We start from the raw sequence: 17,200 nt of genomic DNA on the forward strand, positions 1-17,200 counted from the left end.
TCTTTTTTTTTTTTTTTGAAAGAAAAATATAAGAGTCATCTGGCACTAGAGGGGGGTATATTGGCCATCATTTTTTTTAACGGCAATTGGCGGTTGTTTGATGAAGGATGATGGAGAGGGGGTGCTTTTAAATAACTTCCAAAAGAAAATAGATGTTTTACGATCATTATTATATATATTTATGATTCCCATTTTTTTTTATTCTTTAACAGATACATCGTACGAAAAGGCTTGCGGGGAACGTCGCGGGAGCGCTCCAGTGACGCCCGTTTTGCCTGCGGCCAACCCGGCCAATAACGCGAGCAACCACGGCTTCGGCCCACGTAACAGCATGGATTCTTCGTCGACTCCATCACGCTTTGCTGTAAGTTTTATTTTTTATTATTTTAAATCCCGAAATAATCACACACACACAAAAGTAACACCCAAGTTCATTTAAGAATATTTAAGGTTTTTTTTATGTATACATATAATTTTTTTTGGTGAATAGTGTGGGCCAAAAAATGTTGTCGATAATCGGTCGTCCAGACAATCGGGACTCGTTAGGTTTGAAATCCCAATAAAAATCACACGCGGTTGGGTTTTTTTGGTTTTTTTTTTTTCTTTCTTAACACGGGACATTTACGTACTACGTACGGTGTTTCAAATCTCCATTGTAAAAACAAACGGGGGTCTTTTGTTTTGTTTTCCTCAAGAATTTCTTTCCTTCTTATTAACCACTCCCCTCTACGCACATCCTACACAACATCGAACGTCATCCACCATATCCCGTTTTGCGCAACCTCTTTTTTTTTCTTACAAATAGAAGTTTATTCGCTGGTTGTACATTTCGGTTAGTCGTACGTGAGCCGTAATCGCAGACGAGTTGTGGGTTCATTTGTTTTGTGTGCGTGTGTGTGTGATCTTTTATCTTTTTTAAGTTTTATTTATTCTTGTTATCCATCGTTGTGACACACACACACACACAGACCGTTTTGTATGTGTGTGTGTATGTGTGTTTTCCAGTGTAGAAACGGATAACAACCCAAACTTAGTAGTTGGTTTCATTTTCACGAGTGTCACGATTCGAATTGCCTTTTCTCTTGTTTTGAGTGGTGCCACTAGTGTGTGTGTGTAGGTGGGCCAAGTGTGTAACGAGGGGGTAAAAATATTTAAACTCAAAAACACAAACAAAAAATGAAAAAGTCTTGGCTTCACGCCACGGTTGAAGATCCACTGAGACGGGCAGCGAGTGCCGCCCTTTTGCCTATCATCACAGATTCGTTGGAGAATCTTCTCCACTTGAAATCCATGGTCTAAATAATAAAAAAAAAAAAAAATTTAAAATCCGGTGGTAAGGGAAAAACAAAAAAGTAACGTTCTTTTGTTTTGTTTTGTTTTTGTGATTACAGAACTTCTTTTCGAAGCGATCGTTCAAGTCGAATCCATTGAAACGCACGAAAAGCGTCACCAAACTGGAACGAAAACGGGCCGTTCTCGACGTCAATCCGTAAGTGGCTTTTCACGATACTAAATAAAAACAATAATAAAAAGGAAGTGGACTATTATTTGTTTTGTTTTTTACAACAACTGGCCAATCAAAACACTTACATTACCGAAATCCAATTCTAATTAAATCGAGTGGTAGCGATAGCTTAATTTTTTATTTTCAAAAAAAAAGGGGGGGGGGGTCCATAATAAACAACAATCGGAATGTTGTGATTAATGGGAGGGGAAAGCTCGGCAAGTTTGGAGGACCCTCTTCCGTAGTTGAATAAACGATCGTGATCGATGATGGAAACAAAAATTTTTTTTTTTGTTTTGTTTGCATCCGTCAACATTTTCGATTTGTTGGCCATCAAGTGAATCAATAAAACTAACCCCACCCCATCGTTTAGTGGCCAGTTTTATTTTTTTGCTGCAAATAGAGATAAGAGGAAAGTTGGGTCCTTTTCCTTTATCGTTCACAAACATTTTCCACGGCAACGTCATTTGCATTTCTAAGTCGCCCTTTCCGCAATCTATCACGATTTTTTTTTGTCTTGTTTTCGCGGAATTTTGATCCCCCCCACTCAGACGGAGCGAGACTATGCGCAGTAGCAGATCGATGGTTTCGCTTCATCCCTTTTATCAATTAGCTTATCTAGCGTTAATTTCCAAAGTTGCATAGGCAGCCAGTTGGTAGTGAAAAACTTTTTTCTTTTATTTCGCCATTCCCCTGCGTTTGACGTCTGTCGTCTAATTAAAAGAAAACAAGCCCTTTTTTACAGCAAGGGCGTTCGTTACCATACGAAAGAATGGATAAAAATAATTCGATATCGGATCTTTCTTTTCTTAGTTTTTTTTTTTCTGGTTCCAAGATTAGTTCAACTGATACTGAAGTTCTTCCTTTCTTGTTATTTACTCGGCTCCTGTCTGTCCCTCTGTTGGGGTTGTCATAGTGGGCGGGTCCCGTCCCAACCTTTCAGTCGATGTCGAGCAGTCACAGCGAACAGAGTCGTGTCCTCTCAATTGGCCCCAAGTGTTTTTTCTTTTCTTTCTTTTTTTTTTGGCGTGAACATGCGACTACCGTGTAAAAGTGACGTCATTTCACTGTGTGTGTCATACCTAACGATCAGCTGATATCGTCATCATCCAGTGGTTTAGTTTTTTTTTTTCCCCTATTCAATCTGGAACAGACAACGGTTTGTTTGGCTGGGAATTTCCTCGGCTCTGGCCCATTGAAAATGAAGAGCAATCCGATGACTTGGACACAAGTGTGAGCCGGGAATTATTATTATTATTTTTTAACGTTCGTGTATTTACGCGTGACGCATCTCGTGGGGAAAACAAGATTCAGCCCCCGTGTATTAGTCGTCCACACCTGCCGGGACTCCTTCTCTGTGTGTGTGCGGTGTGTGTGTGTACTTTTTCCCGTGCGCTATATAAAACACCAAGTGGCCATTACGATCTCAGGGACAGTGCGCATAATTTAATCGCTAGCCGAAAATGACGGCACTAGGTCGGCTGTACCGTCGTCTGCGTGCACGCTTACGCAATTCCAATGGTTTATTTCGCTGGCCGTGCCATCAGAAAAGGTACAACACCCCACAGTAATATAACACATCTCTTTTGTTTTGACCGGTCGATCCATCATCAAAGTCCCCCGTTTGATTTGCTCTTTCCCTCTCTCTCTCTCTCTTTTATATTTTATTTATTTCTCCATACCCAATATCGAAGATCCTTTGAGCTGCGTCAAGAAAAAACAAACAAAAAGCTTTTTCCTTTCGCCATTTCAGATTATTGTTATTATTGAACACAACACAGGCAGAGAGGGCGTAACAATCGCATAGACGAAATAAAGAAAAGAAAAGAAAATGGAACTAACGTCATCAGTGTGTAGCGGTAATTTCTGGAGTGTTTCTCCAGAGAGTGGTTTCAGTTGATTCAATCACACCCAGAGGTTGGAAGGTTTGATTCTTTTTTTTTCTTTCTCCGCGTCATCTCACAGGATTTTTATTTTGCCCTGCAGGTCTACACAAAACGTCACGAGACTTTGACACTAAACGAAAGAAAAGATTGGATAGCAAACTCGTTATTTATTTTTTTTAAGGAAAGATAAAACTAACAAAACAAAAAAAACGTTGGGGTTCTATGTCGTACATAAATTTTCGAATTTAAATGCAGTCCATCAGATAGGACTATCGGGTTACACACCTGCGTTTCCGCCCCTCCTAATTCGCTATTCAAGGACTTGGTCGGGAAAGTTGGTCTATTGCGTTCGACGTTTGCGAGGACACACCAGACTTAATGGATTTCCTCCCCCTCCCCTCCATGTGTCCTCTCCACTCCCCCATCGTGTGTGTGTTTGTGTGTGTGACGAAATGGAATGCGAGCCGTGAGCGAAAACTGACCAACTAATTAACGCATTAGTTTAATTGCCTCGTGTCTTTTGGTGTTTGACGATGGAGGGGGGGGGGGGACATGTGGGCGGAATTGCTTCAGTTGATGGTCGACGCATTATTGACATTAAACGCAAAAGTGTTAATGCTAATTTGCCAAAATAACAGTTGTGCTACTTCTAAAAAAGTGGAATATAATTTTAATAATTGCATCATGTTTTCCATTAAAAAAAAAAAAATTATTTGAAACAGAGTGGGTTTGTCAAGACTACGGACGTCACGCTCACACGAATCGTTGCTGTGCGGGCCCGGTGGTATCGGTGGCTCGTCGCCTCAGAACGCTGTTCAGACGGTGGATCTGTCATCGTCAGAGTCGGGTGATATCGGCGTCAGGCAGCTCCACCAGTCGGTGCTGGGCGAAGACCATTGCCTGCAGATTACACGGCCTTCCGGCAACGTCTACATTGCCTGTTCCAACGCTGAAGAACGTGATCGATGGCGCAATTGGTACACTATTTGATGAGACTCTATTACATTCCCCTGCAGCGCCACCTTTTTCTAGCTACAACTAGACTAACTAACTCTTGCGTGTGTGTCTGTCTCTCATGTGCAAATGTTTTCCTTTGAATTTCTTGCAGTTTAAAGAAGACGATTCAACCTGTTCAGGAACACGTTCGCAGGACTGACAATTCACTCAAGATCTGGATTCTCGAAGCCAAGGGTGTTGCCAACAAGAAATGGTATGCATTGAATTAAGGATTCACTTTGATTTTAATGGGATTCCCCTTTTTTCTTTTTCGATTTTTATTTTTTTGATTTGCCATAATTCATCATGACTGGCCTGACTTGCCGTGTGTGTAACCCAGTTTCCTTTTCTTCTTCCTTTGCAAAGGTATTTCTGCGAACTTTGTCTGGACAAGAGCATGCACGCAAGAACGGCCGGCAAACAGAAGAACGACTTGTGCTTTTGGGGTCAACATTTCGAGTTCGACGACCTGCCCGTCGTCCACAACATCAACATCAATTTGTACAGGGAAGCCGATCGTAAAAAGAAAAAGGACAAAACATTTGTCGGTAAGGATTTTTGTTTTCATTTTTATCTTGGGCGAAAAATCAAATGATTCAATTACGCAATTTTGTGTGTGTGTGTTTTGTTTGAATTCGCCAGGCACCGTCACTATTCCCGTCAATACCATCACGTCGCGATTCCTCATCGAGAAATGGTATCCCGTCGTATCGGAGAAGGGCTCGTCGAAAGAACCGCCGTCGTTGAGGATCAAGTGCAAATACCAGACGGTCGATATCCTCCCTTTGGAAGTCTACGAAGAATTTCTCGAGGTTTGTTTATTTTCTTTTCTTCATCACCCACTCGAACTGCCTTCTATTTTGATTGATCGGCTAAAAGAAAATTAAATTTCTTATTTTAAAAAAAAAAAACCCCTAAAAAAAAATGTACAATTTCTGCGTCGTTTCGTTCGAAAAACAGTATTTGAAGACGGATTACATGACGGTGTGTGATCTGCTGGAACCAGTGATCGGAGTCAAGGCCAAGGAAGATATTGCCACTGCACTGGTAGCTGTCATGCAACGTGAAGGCTATGCGCAAAAGTTTTTGGCCGATATCGTCATGGCTGACGTGGATAAAATTGGTAACGGCCCAAAACGTCATCATTCATCATCATTAATATTGTCGTCACTTGTTTATTTATCTCTTGTTGTTGTTGTTGTTGTTGTTCCTTTTTTTTTTGAAAATACCCTCACAGACGATGAACATCTGACGTTCCGTGGCAACTCGTTGGCCACCAAGGCTATGGAAGCCTACATGAAACTGGTGGGAGAGAATTATCTGCAGGATACGCTGGCCGAAGTGATCGGCGGAATCGTCGACCACGCAGCTGACAGAGATTGTGAAGTCGATCCGTTGAAGGTCACATCGCCGGCCATGCTGGCCAAACAGCAGGCTCATTTGCGCGCAGTTGTCGAATCGTCATGGAGGTGCATCCTCAATTCCACTCCTTACTTCCCTGCGTAAGTTTCACGATGATGCAACATTAGATTTCCATTTCTTTCCGTGTCTCTAAATGAAACAAAATTGACACGTTGCTAAAAAATGAACAATAAAACAGGGAATTGCAAGAATGTTTCTACACGTATCGCCAACGTTTGGCCGGATTTGGACGCGAGGAAGTGGCCGACCACCTCATATCGGCTTCTATTTTCCTCCGATTCCTTTGTCCGGCCATTCTCTCGCCCAGCTTGTTTGGCATCACTCCAGGTACGTCAAAAGTTTTTGCGGTTTTGGAAACTTGCGACGAGAAACGGCCATTAATTTGTTTATTTTGAAAAACGCCAGAGTATCCGAGCGATAAAGCGGCCCGCAACTTGACTCTGATTGCCAAGACATTGCAAACGTTGGCCAACTTTACCCGCTTCCAGGGTAAAGAGAATTTCATGGAGTTTATGAACGATTTCTTGGAGAAGGAAGCGTCGACGATGAAGCAGTACCTGAAGGAGATCTCGAGCCCCTTGTCCAAAGATCAGTCCTATTCGAAGTTTGACGACTACATCGACGTGTGCAAGAACCTCAGCATTTTGCACACGCTCTTCTCTGAGAGCCTGTCCAAGGTGGCGCCGCTCAGTCAACGCATGGACAAATTGCAGCGCATTTTGGACGGCATTTCGGCCCATTTGTCTCAACCTGTCACCAGCATGCCGCCTTATTCGCGCCAGACGAGCCTGCCCGTCCCTTCGGCGGGCGTGGTGACGGTCAATGGACAGCGAAATTGTAACAAGATGGTTGACGTGGAACGGCCTGGATTTCAGAGCTTGCAGCGAAACGTTTTCCGTTTCAATGACCCGACTGTCACGTCGGTGACGGTGTCCGGCAGTGCCAACACCAACGGCCACCACTTGCAGCACTCTGGCGCTGATGGAAGCACGTCGCCCAAGGCTTCAACTCTTCCGCGAAACGCTCATCTCATGACGCCACCTGTCACCACGGGCATGAACGGCAATCTGTCTGCACCCGGACGTAGAACGGCCATTGATTTGACGACGAGCGATGATTACGTCATGTTCAGCGCGCTCAACCAATCGGCCGACCAATCTGGAGGGCCTTCTAGTGGCCTGAATACGCAGCAGCAGCAACAACAACAGCGTCAGACGAACGGCCACTACGCCAGCAATGGCGCCACTTCTTTCAATGTCAAAAACGGGTCGGCCAAGTACGAACGGGTCCTGGGGCTTGGTCCCAACAAGCAAGCCGTCACCGCCTCGGCCAACGCTAATCTAGACGAGTTTATCGATTCGCTTCAGTACGTGGACGAGAGCCCGGATGCCCATTCCGGCGGAGAGGGAGACAACAACACTCAGGGTAGTCAAGTGTCCATTTCACAGCTGTCCACTGTGGCCAGCTCTGGTTATCAGAGCTTCGCATACAGTCAGAGTTCCAGTCCAGTTGATCCAACCATCAGCAACGGACAGGATCCAGCATCCACCAACATGAACGGGCACAGGTCGACGTCAAGTGGCAGTTTCCGCAAGGCCAGCGCTGCCTCTCCGACGAGCACGGCGGCCAACAACAACGTTAACGAACACTCGGCCGCTATCGCCTTCACGAACCCCGTCTACAATTTGAGGAACAAACCAACCACCCCGCTAGCGCGAGGCTATTCATCCGCTTACGGCTATGACAATGTTTTGAATCGGACGCCCAGCTGCGAGGACGTCCACCAGACGGTAATGAATGCCCCGCGGGTGACCCTCATTTCGAATGGGGGCGGATGCGGTAGCAGTCCCAACAATAACAGCCTCAGCAGTGGAACGATGTCTCGAACGAGGATCTCGAGTTCCTCGTCTGATTCGACTTCGTGTCTGACTACGCCTCCGCACGAGAGGCGCTTGTTTATATCGACGGCTCCGCGTACCAATCCGCGATGCATTTACCCATCGCCCGTCCCTGCCCAGCACCAAGTGTCGCCCGTCGAGGGCAATAACAGTGGCGACTACGTGGCCATCCGTCGTAAAGGCCGCAAATCGAGCGTTACGAGTATCCAGAATTCGCGGAGTCGCATCTACGACTCCTCTTCGTCCGACAGCGATTACGATCAATTGCCTTCGACCAGGTTCCGCGAACGCAATGTCAAACGAGGCTCCAGGATGGCGCTGGATCGATTTTCCAATCCCAAATCTCTGGACGAGGTATTCATTTGTTTTAATTCATTTTTTTGTTTGTTTAGTTTTAAAAACCTCCGTTCATTTTGCGTGCAGTACGAGAAAGAGATAATGGATTTACGGAATGCGATGGAATCTCTGCAATCTCGTTTGAGCCGCGCTGAACAATTGTATTTGCAAGGAGCCATGCAAGCGGCCCTGGCAGTCAAGGAACGTGAGCTGGAAGAGAAGCGCCGCGATAACGAATCACGTTCCAGTTTATCGTCTTCGAGGTACACACCATCGCCCATAATGGAGCCTCAACCTCTGGACGAAATCAAAGACAATGGCCAGCTGAAGTCGATGATAACACGTCTCGTTTCGCTCGAAGAGGAACTGCACCGCGAGAAGCGTAAAATGGCCGACAAGCAAAAAGTGATTGAGGCCCAAGTGCAGACGATCCAGGCGCTGGATGCGGCCAATAATCGTTTGCTTTCGGCTCTCGCCCAGCTGCGCAATTACCAGGTGGTCGAGCCTGCCGAACACGACGAAGTTGAACGAAACATCATGTCTTTTGCACGCAATCCCTTGCCCGAACCCGACTATGGCGGATCAGCGTCTCTGTCGATGGCCAGACGGATCCTGGCCGATCTGGGTGAAGTCCAGAGCAGTTCTTGTTGATCGAGAACATTAACAAACTGTTCAAAACGTTTTTTTCCTTTCGTATTAATATCACTATTTATAGATATAAAAGAAAAAAAACTAAATACCCTTATATATTCATCAGGTTTTTGAATATCGATTTCATTCTGTTTGCGTGTTTATTCCTCGCTTAATTGACGTGTTTGTTTTTGGTTTTGTTTTTATGTCCAGCTCCCATTCAAAGTCTGAATCAGTTCATACAATTGATTGGAAAACGGTGGTGTATAAGGAAATTAACATGTCGATGAACCATGGCTCTACCATCATGTTAGTTTGCATATGGAACGCGAACGTTTCAGTTTACCAAAGACGGTGAATGCCCTAGTTCAAACATATTCTCGTGACCCTTGTCTATTAATTTGTTTTTTCTTCTCTCTCTCTCTCTTTCACCTGCCCCACAAATTCGTTTATCTTTTTATCGTACACACAGTAGAGTTGAAATCTTTATGTATGTATGTCTTGTGTTTGTGGACACAATCTCTATTCAATCTCTTTGTACGCAACGCTTGATCACTCGCCATGTATCAAAAAAAAAAAAAATTACGACAGTTATATTCCTTTCTTCTTCTGTCTTATCTTCTGTTTCCAAGTGTGTGTGTGTTTCTTTTTTTGTTAATTCAGAAACTTTAAACCCAATAATTTACAAAAAAAAATCCCGATCGAATAAAGAATTGTCCTGAAACTGGTGCAGCCAGTATTTACATTCGTGTTTTGTGTGCGTGTGTGTGACGGTATGTTTGTACAAATTGTTACGTGAAACGGTGAATTACGAAGAAAATTGTTTGCAATCCCGCCCAAATAATTTTCTTCGCGTTTCTCAATTCACGTAACTCCGGTATATAGTTATCTTTTCACATTCGATATAAATAATGTAGCATTTAATCGTTTTGATGGATAACAAAAAAAAAAAAAAAGCATTTTGTGTTGTATAATCTTATGAATACGATATGGAAAACCTAAATAAATACTGCGTTCAATATACCAAACAAAAGCTTTTGTCGGCTACTTTAATTCGTAGCTTAATTGGATTTAAAGGTAACAGCAGTGAAAAATTATATTGTTTTGAATTAGCATTGATTTTTTCTTCTCGTTTCAGTGACTTGTCGTCGGAGCCACAAGGAGAAGTTTCTGCATCAGAATGGTGAACGAGTCTGGGGAGGGAAAACGAAAGGAAAGTTATTCAAAGCCCAAAGCCGGAAAGTGCTGCAACCATCGGTGAGTCATGATAACAAGATAAATCTCACCCATTCCCGGAACTCTTTTCTTGTAATAGACGAAAGGCACGTAGAATATAAGGCCAGCCAGAATGAATAGAAGAACGTAAAAGTATTGCACTTGCGGGGCCGCCACGATAGGCGCAACGACTAGAATTGCTGATACCACCATCACGATAATTGGGATGATAATGGGCACCTGATTTTTTTTTTTTGCGAGAATCGATTAGCAATCAAACAGCGTTAGAAAAAGGTATTTCATTTTTAAGAAAAACGTACCTTAATGGGTCTGTGTTCGTCTTTTTTGGTGAATCTCATTACTACAAGGGCTACCATAGCAGCGCAATAAAAAATGGAAATGGCGAAACCGAAGAAATCAATTAGCGTCCCGATATCTCCCGGAATAATCATTAGCATTCCTAGTAGACTCTTAATAGGAAATAATCGTCTTTCAGTTTGAATGGTTAGCAATTGAATTATGGACATATTTACGGTCAATAGAGTCGGGGCAACAGGCGTCTTCTTTTCAATGTGAATGTACGATAGGAAATCGGGAGATTGACCCTCCCTTCCAACGACGTGAGAAACCCTTTTGAATAAAATTATTCATTAATTAAACATTTCCGAAGCCAAATTGCGTGTGGTAGCGTGTACCTTCCTGCAGCAAATAACGTTCCGTTGGTTGTACCGATAACCGACACCACGACTCCGAGTGGAATCAGGAAACTGGCAGACCCCAAAACTGCATTTCCCCAGTCCTAGTACGTAATATACATTCAAATACTTGAAATTGATGGGATTGTGATTTAGAATGTTGTGTCGCTCACCACAGCAACTACGTCGGAAGAGATAATCTGTTCAGGTGTTAAAACAGTCAAGTACGACACGTTGATGAGCACGTAACAAATTGTTGTCAAGGGAATAGCAATTATAATTGCCAACGGTAAATTCCTAAATCAAAATGATTGCAACAGCTACGTTTGAATTCCAAAATGATTTGTTTGATATTTTTTTTAATTGACGTACCTATAGGGATCCTTTAATTCTTCCGTGATGAAATTTAAATTGTTCCTTGGAACAAGCCAAAAGAATTAACGATTTTTTTGGTTTGCGTCATTAATTCTGTCCGTTTCTTACCATCCGCTGTAAGCCCAAAGCCCACCATAAAATGCCGTAGCTATTTGACCAAACGAAGACGCTGATCCTTCAAATCCAATTTCCAAGTTTTCCGTGTATCCTGTCGGATTATTTGTGCTCATTCCACATAACGAGGGTTGTTTGAATTTAATGATTTAATCGTACCTAATCCAAGATAGTACAATCCTCCACCGATAATGATAGCGATCGCTGTCAGCTTTCCCACCGTGAAAATGTTTTGCACGCGCGTAGCAGCCGATACGGAATAGCAATTGACGAAAGTAATGAGGCCTAAAGATAATTTTGCCAGAGAAATGTTAACTGTGGGTAGTATAATAATATCCTTTTACCTATGCAAATGGTGGCCAAGAGGCGATCAATCACGTACGACAGATAAACGTCGGGGCAAAAATGGATCGCCGTGAGGATTGGAGAAATGAAATACTTGGCAAACGAAAGGGATAGGATTGCAACTGACGAAGGGTTGATCAAGAAAACGGTGACCCAAGCGAAGATAAATGCTAATATGGGACCGAAGAATTTGTGCATCTTTCCGAAAGCTTCCAGAAAATAGATGTACTCTCCTGTTTTTCAGAACCCGCAATTGACTTGAATCGATTAACATGATGTGCTTAAACAGAGTAGGATAGCTCACCGCCGGATTTAGGTATCAAAGTTCCAATCTCACAATAAGATAGGGCACCTAAAAAAGGCAAAAGAAAACTTTGTTTCACCTGTCGCAAGTCAAAATTATGATTCAGTTGTTGTTTTCTTTATTGTTTGAATTTTCTTCGGGTTGATGAGGTTCTTAAATGACGTCATACCTGTCGCACAAGACAGTCTAAGCCAGTGCCTAGTGATGTCATGAGCCCAAAATCATGTGACAAGTTAAATCTGCATACCCTGAGGTCATCGTGGACGTTCCTTTATTTTTGTTAACGATTTCGCAAGCTCTATTCGATGATAAGTATGCAAATTACCATTAAGGCCATAATGGCGTTGAAACTTCCCCCAGAAAATTGCGACAAAAAGAGAAATGTAAAAATTATGGGAACATAAATATTTCAAACCCACATCCGTCATCTTTTTTACGCTTATCAGACAATCGGGGATTATAAATCCACGGGTTTACCACGCACATTTTTATATGACCGTCGTACTTTGGAATCAATTTCAACCTTTAGGTTTCGAATGTACTCGGGGTATCGATTTCAAATCAAGACAAAACAGTTTCTCTTTTCCAAATGAAATTTACCTAGTAAAGAGTAGAGACCACAGGCAGCCCAGAGGACGAGACACAGACCAGGAGATCCGGCACTGCGTAAACAAAAACCAAAAATTGGAAACCATTTATTCCATCTTTTCTCAACTCCCTTGTTAATGCTGTTTTTCTTTTGTTCGTTTTCGCCCAGCCAATTTATGGCGGGCCATTTGTACTTCGTGGGCCCGTTAGCCAAAATAAAAATGCATACTTTGCAAGAAGGCTTCCCGCTGATACGAAGATGCCCGAACCGATCATCGTTCCCACGATTAGAGTAACGCCGCTAAACAGTCCAACCTGGGAAAAGCATGTTGTGATATTAACCAATGTTTTTTTTTGTTTTTTTACGCGAACTAAAATGCCTTTTAGTACGTCATCAAATGGTACTATTCACACACATAGAAGCGAAACGGGAGTTGATGCAACGCTTAAACAATCTTGGGAGTGGTTAAACAAATTCTTTTTGGTATTGTAATGCACATTCATTAATTCGATTTAGGCAATTTTAGTTTGGAAAGGAAATTAGTAGATGCGCTATCATCCGGCTAAACCCATCGTCATTGTTTTGATAACCCACAGATAGTGTTGGATCCCTTTTTAGGCCCACATAGCGCACACGAGAATGGATGTTTTCGTCATTTCACACGCATCTCATTCGTAAAAGGAAAAAGAGAACACAAAGTTTACCTGTCGCTTTAGCCGCATGTCATCGTTGTCACTATCGCCCAAGCTGTTAACACTCTTAGTTGAGCTGTTGCCATCGTGTTGTGCTAATGCCAATTGGCTAGTTTTGTTCGTATCGTCTTTGAAAAATTCAAATTTGAATGAAAAATGTATGCAAAATCCGACTGTCAAAAGGAATAAAACAGTAACAAACCGTGAGACGAACGTTGTCTTGCGATGGAATCATTTTCTGGCACCCGGTTTAGAGTCATCGTTTGATTTTCAAAAACTCGATGTTGAACAGGTAGCAAACAAATTTCGCGCCCCTAGTGGACAGAAAAGCACGTAATTCAATTGAGTTTGTGGCTAGTTTTATTCGACCATAAACGAACAGTGTCAATGAAGAACTAGATGGGAGTTTTAAAAAGGTTGGGTATTCATAGATGTTTACAAACACCTGGTATGCATTGAAGGCTGGCCTTTAATCGTTTTCAAATATTGTGTGGATAATCTGCTGTGTCAACGATATCAGTGTTATGTACTGTATGCCCGGAACGGTTGTAAACCGCTCACGAACCTCTCGCGTTTCAGTCATCGAAATAAACGTAAGCATTCGCCTCAACCCTTATTGAAACTCGATATACGTTTGAAAATTGTATTCCATATCAATAGTTGTTAATTCGCGTCAGGTATCGGATGCTTTCCATTCCCAATTAGGTAGTTGGAGCTACTTTTAGAGTTTTCTGAAGAAACACAGTAAATGACCCTGGACAAACAAAAATCGTTAATCGTCAAGAGATAATGCGATAAACAACGCAAGAGTATTGACAGCAACGTGTTCTTACCTATTCCCGGTACTGTCCTCTTGTAATAGACGAAAGGTACGTAGAATATCAGTCCGGCGAGGATGAAAAGAAGAGCATAAAAATACTGAACTTGTGGAGCTGCTGCGATTGGCGCAACTATTAGAACAGCTGAGACTGCCATCACGATAATTGGGATGATGATGGGCACCTGAATAACCACGTAAATAATTAGCAACAAACACTTGTCAACAAAATTGCTAATCAAACATGATACCTTAATGGGTCTATGCTCGTCTTTTTTCGTGAATCGCATTACAATCAGCGCCACCATGGCAGCACAGTAAAACAGGGAAATAGTAAATCCAAAGAAATCAATCAGTGATGCGATGTCTCCTGGTATAATCATCAGTGTCGCTAATAAACTCTGAAATAAAATCAACAGATCTTGTGGTTTCACCCATCGTGATTGAAAATGTTTATGCAGACTTACAGTCAATAAAATTGGAGCGATTGGTGTTTTCTTTTCAATATGTATGTAAGACAGAAAATCGGGAGCGTGACCTTCTCTCCCTGCTACGTGTGAAATCCTTGGAAATTAAAAAGACAGAACGGAAATTTGAAAAAAAGAAGCAATAGTGAGTTTGTGATGGTTTTACCTTCCTGCGGTGAAGACCGTTCCATTCGTGGCACCAAATATTGACATTACCACTCCAAGAGGTATCAGGAAACTTGCAGGACCCAATACTTTAATGCCCCAGTCCTTGAGCATTCGAAATGATTCGAAATTGTTTTTGAAGTTAAAAAAATCGTTTGCAACTCACCACAGCAACCGCGTCTGAATTAATTATTTCTTGTGGAGTAAGAACCGTCAAATATGAAACGTTAATCGATACATAAAGTATAGTGGTCAACGGGAGGGCGATTGTGATGGCCAACGGTAGATTCCTCAACACAATTTCCCAAACAATAATGTTAGCGAAATTAGTTTACTGTTTCGTGTATTGTCCTACCTGTATGGATTCTTGATTTCTTCTGTTATGTAATTCAAATTGTTCCTTGAAATGAATAAAATGTTAGAATTAAACATATCTGTTGTAGCTGGGCCCTTTCCTTTACCATCCGCTGTAAGCCCAAAGGCCACCGTAAAATGCGGTTGCTATTTGGCCGAATGACGTAGCTGAACCTTCAAAACCATTTTCTAAGTTCTCGGTGTATCCTGCAAAGTTCTTAAAATTAGTGACATAATACCGCTTTGCAACCTTGAATTAGTAACACGATACCTAAACCGAGGTAATACAATCCTCCGCCAATAATGATGGCGATTGCAGTTAATTTTGCTATGGTAAAGACATTTTGCACCCACGTTGCAGCCGTCACGGAATAGCAATTAACGAAAGCAATGATACCTGCAAATAATTACATTGGTTGAAGCGTGAAAAACGAATAATACTTAAATATCGATCATTACCTATGCATATGGCTGCCACCAGTCGATTGAGTACGTAGGACAAGTAAGGGTCAGTGCAGAAGTCAATTGCAGTGAGGATTGGAGTGACGAAATATTCTGCAAATGACAGTGCCAGAATGGCTACCGATGAAGGGCTCAAAAGAAATACAGAAACCCAAGCATAGATGAAGGCTAGCATCGGTCCAAAGAATTTGTTGATGGGCCCAAAAGCTTCCAAGAAGTAAATGTATTCACCTACGTTGCGTAATCAAATTATATTTAAACTTATGTAAATACAAAATGCGTTGATAAATATTTCGAAAAGAATAACTCACCACCGGATTTAGGTATTAAAGTTCCAATCTCACAATAGGCTATGGCACCTGAAGAAAATAGAAAAACAAAACATCAATTCAACGTCTGGCAACTCCAGAGATTTTCCACAACTTTCGAAAGGGAAAGGTAGGGGAACAAAATGGTTTTCTTTCTCAACCTTTTCCACCATTTTCATCGTTTCTACGTTGGACAGCCCACAATTGCTTCTATTATTCAACAGGGGAGGTAAGATAATTTATTTCTGTTGTTTTCCTCGTTTTACGTATTTTCAATAGTTCTTTATGAGCTGGGTTTCATGTAAAATAACTTAGACCCCTCCCCCACAAGCATGGCACATGTTGCAGCACTGAGTAGTATGACGTCATCAGCCCAACATTAAATGATCCTTTCAATCTAAATCATAGATACTGTAGCTTTTGATCTTTCATTTTGCAATTCTTGGTTTTTGTCTACCAGGGCCTTAAAGGCATAATTGTTTCATTTGTTTTTTGAAATGTGAATTAACCTAGAATTTGACGTCAGCTGACTGAGCTTTCCTCTCCAACGTTCCAAACGTTTAAAAACTCGAAACAGTTAGCAATGCCGTTTGCAATTAAGTTTTTCCACCGACGAGCTTACCTAATAATGAGTAGATACCACAGACACCCCATAAAATGAGGCATAAACCAGGAGACCCTGCAGTGAGCAAGTGAAAGGAAAGCATTAGAACAACATTCTTTGTTATTATGCATTTGTTTTGTTTTTACGACGAAACCAAGATTTGTGTACCTTGCGAGGAGATACCCTGGTGACACAAAAATACCTGAGCCGATTATATTTCCAATCACGAGAGCAACCCCACTAAACAGGCCTACCTGTAATCAGATCATTTTTATAATTTGAAAATTTGTAAACTTAAATTATCATGGTATTCGTTTGAGAAAGGCTAACAAAAATATGAACTATCTTGTAATAATTTAAACGTAGAGAAACTGTGCTATCTGGGTCTATGTCCAATCAAATCCTCCTCAAGTGATAATTACTAGAGATTGTGCGTAGTATCCCCAGCCATACAGACAACCAAAGGGCAAGAACGAATAGCTTTTTTTAGTTAATCTTTTGTCTGTCAATCCACAATCTTTTAGTTTGTTGGCATGGGATTTTGCTCTTTGACTGAATTGTATAAATTAGACTACGACTTTTTATAACTTGCAAAAAAACCCACCTGTCGCTTCAGCCGCATTTCGTCCTTGGCATTTGAAAAGTCGTGATTCACGTTATCGATGCTTTTTATCCCGCTAGTCCAATCGTTTTTTTGCAATGACAAATCTTCAAATCGATAAAAAAAAAATTAATTGAGTTTAGAACAGTTTTTTTAAGAGTTGAAACCTTGAGATGTGCGTCGGCGAATGGAATCAGCTCCCGCATTTTCACCCACGGTCATTTTAAAATTAAAAAATTAAAAAATACGATACAGGTCGAACTAGAGAGAAAACAAATTTATTTGAAACCGCGCGCGTCGAAACAATTCCCACTTGCTATGTGAAACCGTTCCACTCAAATCAATTGCCCATCCTCGTGTTTCGACCTTAACCCGACACTACCGTAAAAAGAACTGAAGAGAAAGGCGGAAACAAAAGGAA

At 41.9% G+C, this 17,200-nt stretch overlaps 3 protein-coding genes and 1 long non-coding RNA gene across 7 annotated transcripts in view; 2 read left to right on the plus strand and 2 right to left on the minus strand.

The window, feature by feature from the left end:
* LOC116932682 (ras GTPase-activating protein raskol) overlaps positions 1 to 9,415 on the plus strand; it is a 38,617-nt gene extending 29,202 nt beyond the window's left edge. The window contains 11 exon segments of the mRNA XM_032940495.2: positions 213 to 364; positions 1,392 to 1,489; positions 4,113 to 4,367; positions 4,499 to 4,600; positions 4,753 to 4,934; positions 5,029 to 5,198; positions 5,347 to 5,509; positions 5,624 to 5,888; positions 5,987 to 6,135; positions 6,214 to 8,060; positions 8,130 to 9,415. Coding sequence (XP_032796386.2) covers positions 213 to 364; positions 1,392 to 1,489; positions 4,113 to 4,367; positions 4,499 to 4,600; positions 4,753 to 4,934; positions 5,029 to 5,198; positions 5,347 to 5,509; positions 5,624 to 5,888; positions 5,987 to 6,135; positions 6,214 to 8,060; positions 8,130 to 8,693 — 3,947 coding nt within the window. The 3' untranslated portion in view covers positions 8,694 to 9,415.
* On the plus strand, positions 1,500 to 3,591 carry LOC123477034. The gene is made up of 2 exons (XR_006652213.1): positions 1,500 to 3,056; positions 3,258 to 3,591. It is a non-coding gene; the product is annotated as an uncharacterized LOC123477034 (long non-coding RNA).
* Positions 9,416 to 9,798: 383 nt separating the features above from the next.
* On the minus strand, positions 9,799 to 13,488 carry LOC116932687 (b(0,+)-type amino acid transporter 1). 4 transcript variants are annotated; one of them, XM_045180210.1, is made up of 15 exons: positions 13,204 to 13,488; positions 13,014 to 13,129; positions 12,538 to 12,623; positions 12,321 to 12,382; positions 11,721 to 11,768; positions 11,416 to 11,649; positions 11,231 to 11,356; positions 11,066 to 11,165; positions 10,955 to 10,999; positions 10,756 to 10,879; positions 10,583 to 10,686; positions 10,421 to 10,517; positions 10,208 to 10,357; positions 9,959 to 10,127; positions 9,799 to 9,865 (listed from the first exon to the last, which is right to left on the minus strand). In XM_045180210.1, the coding sequence occupies exons 1-15, from the start codon at positions 13,259 to 13,261 to the stop codon at positions 9,807 to 9,809; spliced, it is 1,578 nt and encodes a 525-aa protein (XP_045036145.1). In that variant the 5' UTR covers positions 13,262 to 13,488; the 3' UTR covers positions 9,799 to 9,806. The 4 variants fall into 4 exon arrangements, with proteins under 4 accessions (XP_045036145.1, XP_032796401.2, XP_032796400.2 ...); XM_032940510.2 differs by having other exon boundaries at positions 9,799 to 10,127; XM_032940509.2 differs by having other exon boundaries at positions 10,208 to 10,517.
* Positions 13,489 to 13,630: 142 nt separating this feature from the next.
* Positions 13,631 to 17,086, minus strand: LOC116932689 (b(0,+)-type amino acid transporter 1). The gene is made up of 15 exons (XM_032940513.2): positions 16,947 to 17,086; positions 16,783 to 16,886; positions 16,347 to 16,432; positions 16,197 to 16,258; positions 15,578 to 15,625; positions 15,264 to 15,497; positions 15,076 to 15,201; positions 14,912 to 15,011; positions 14,806 to 14,850; positions 14,617 to 14,740; positions 14,452 to 14,555; positions 14,286 to 14,382; positions 14,070 to 14,219; positions 13,835 to 14,003; positions 13,631 to 13,755 (listed from the first exon to the last, which is right to left on the minus strand). Exons 1-15 carry the CDS (start codon positions 16,999 to 17,001, stop codon positions 13,703 to 13,705), a joined length of 1,557 nt encoding a protein of 518 aa, XP_032796404.2. The 5' UTR covers positions 17,002 to 17,086; the 3' UTR covers positions 13,631 to 13,702.
* Positions 17,087 to 17,200: the final 114 nt, after the last annotated feature.

Source organism: Daphnia magna, linkage group LG10 (assembly GCF_020631705.1).
Source record: "Daphnia magna isolate NIES linkage group LG10, ASM2063170v1.1, whole genome shotgun sequence".
NCBI lineage: Eukaryota > Metazoa > Arthropoda > Branchiopoda > Diplostraca > Daphniidae > Daphnia > Daphnia magna.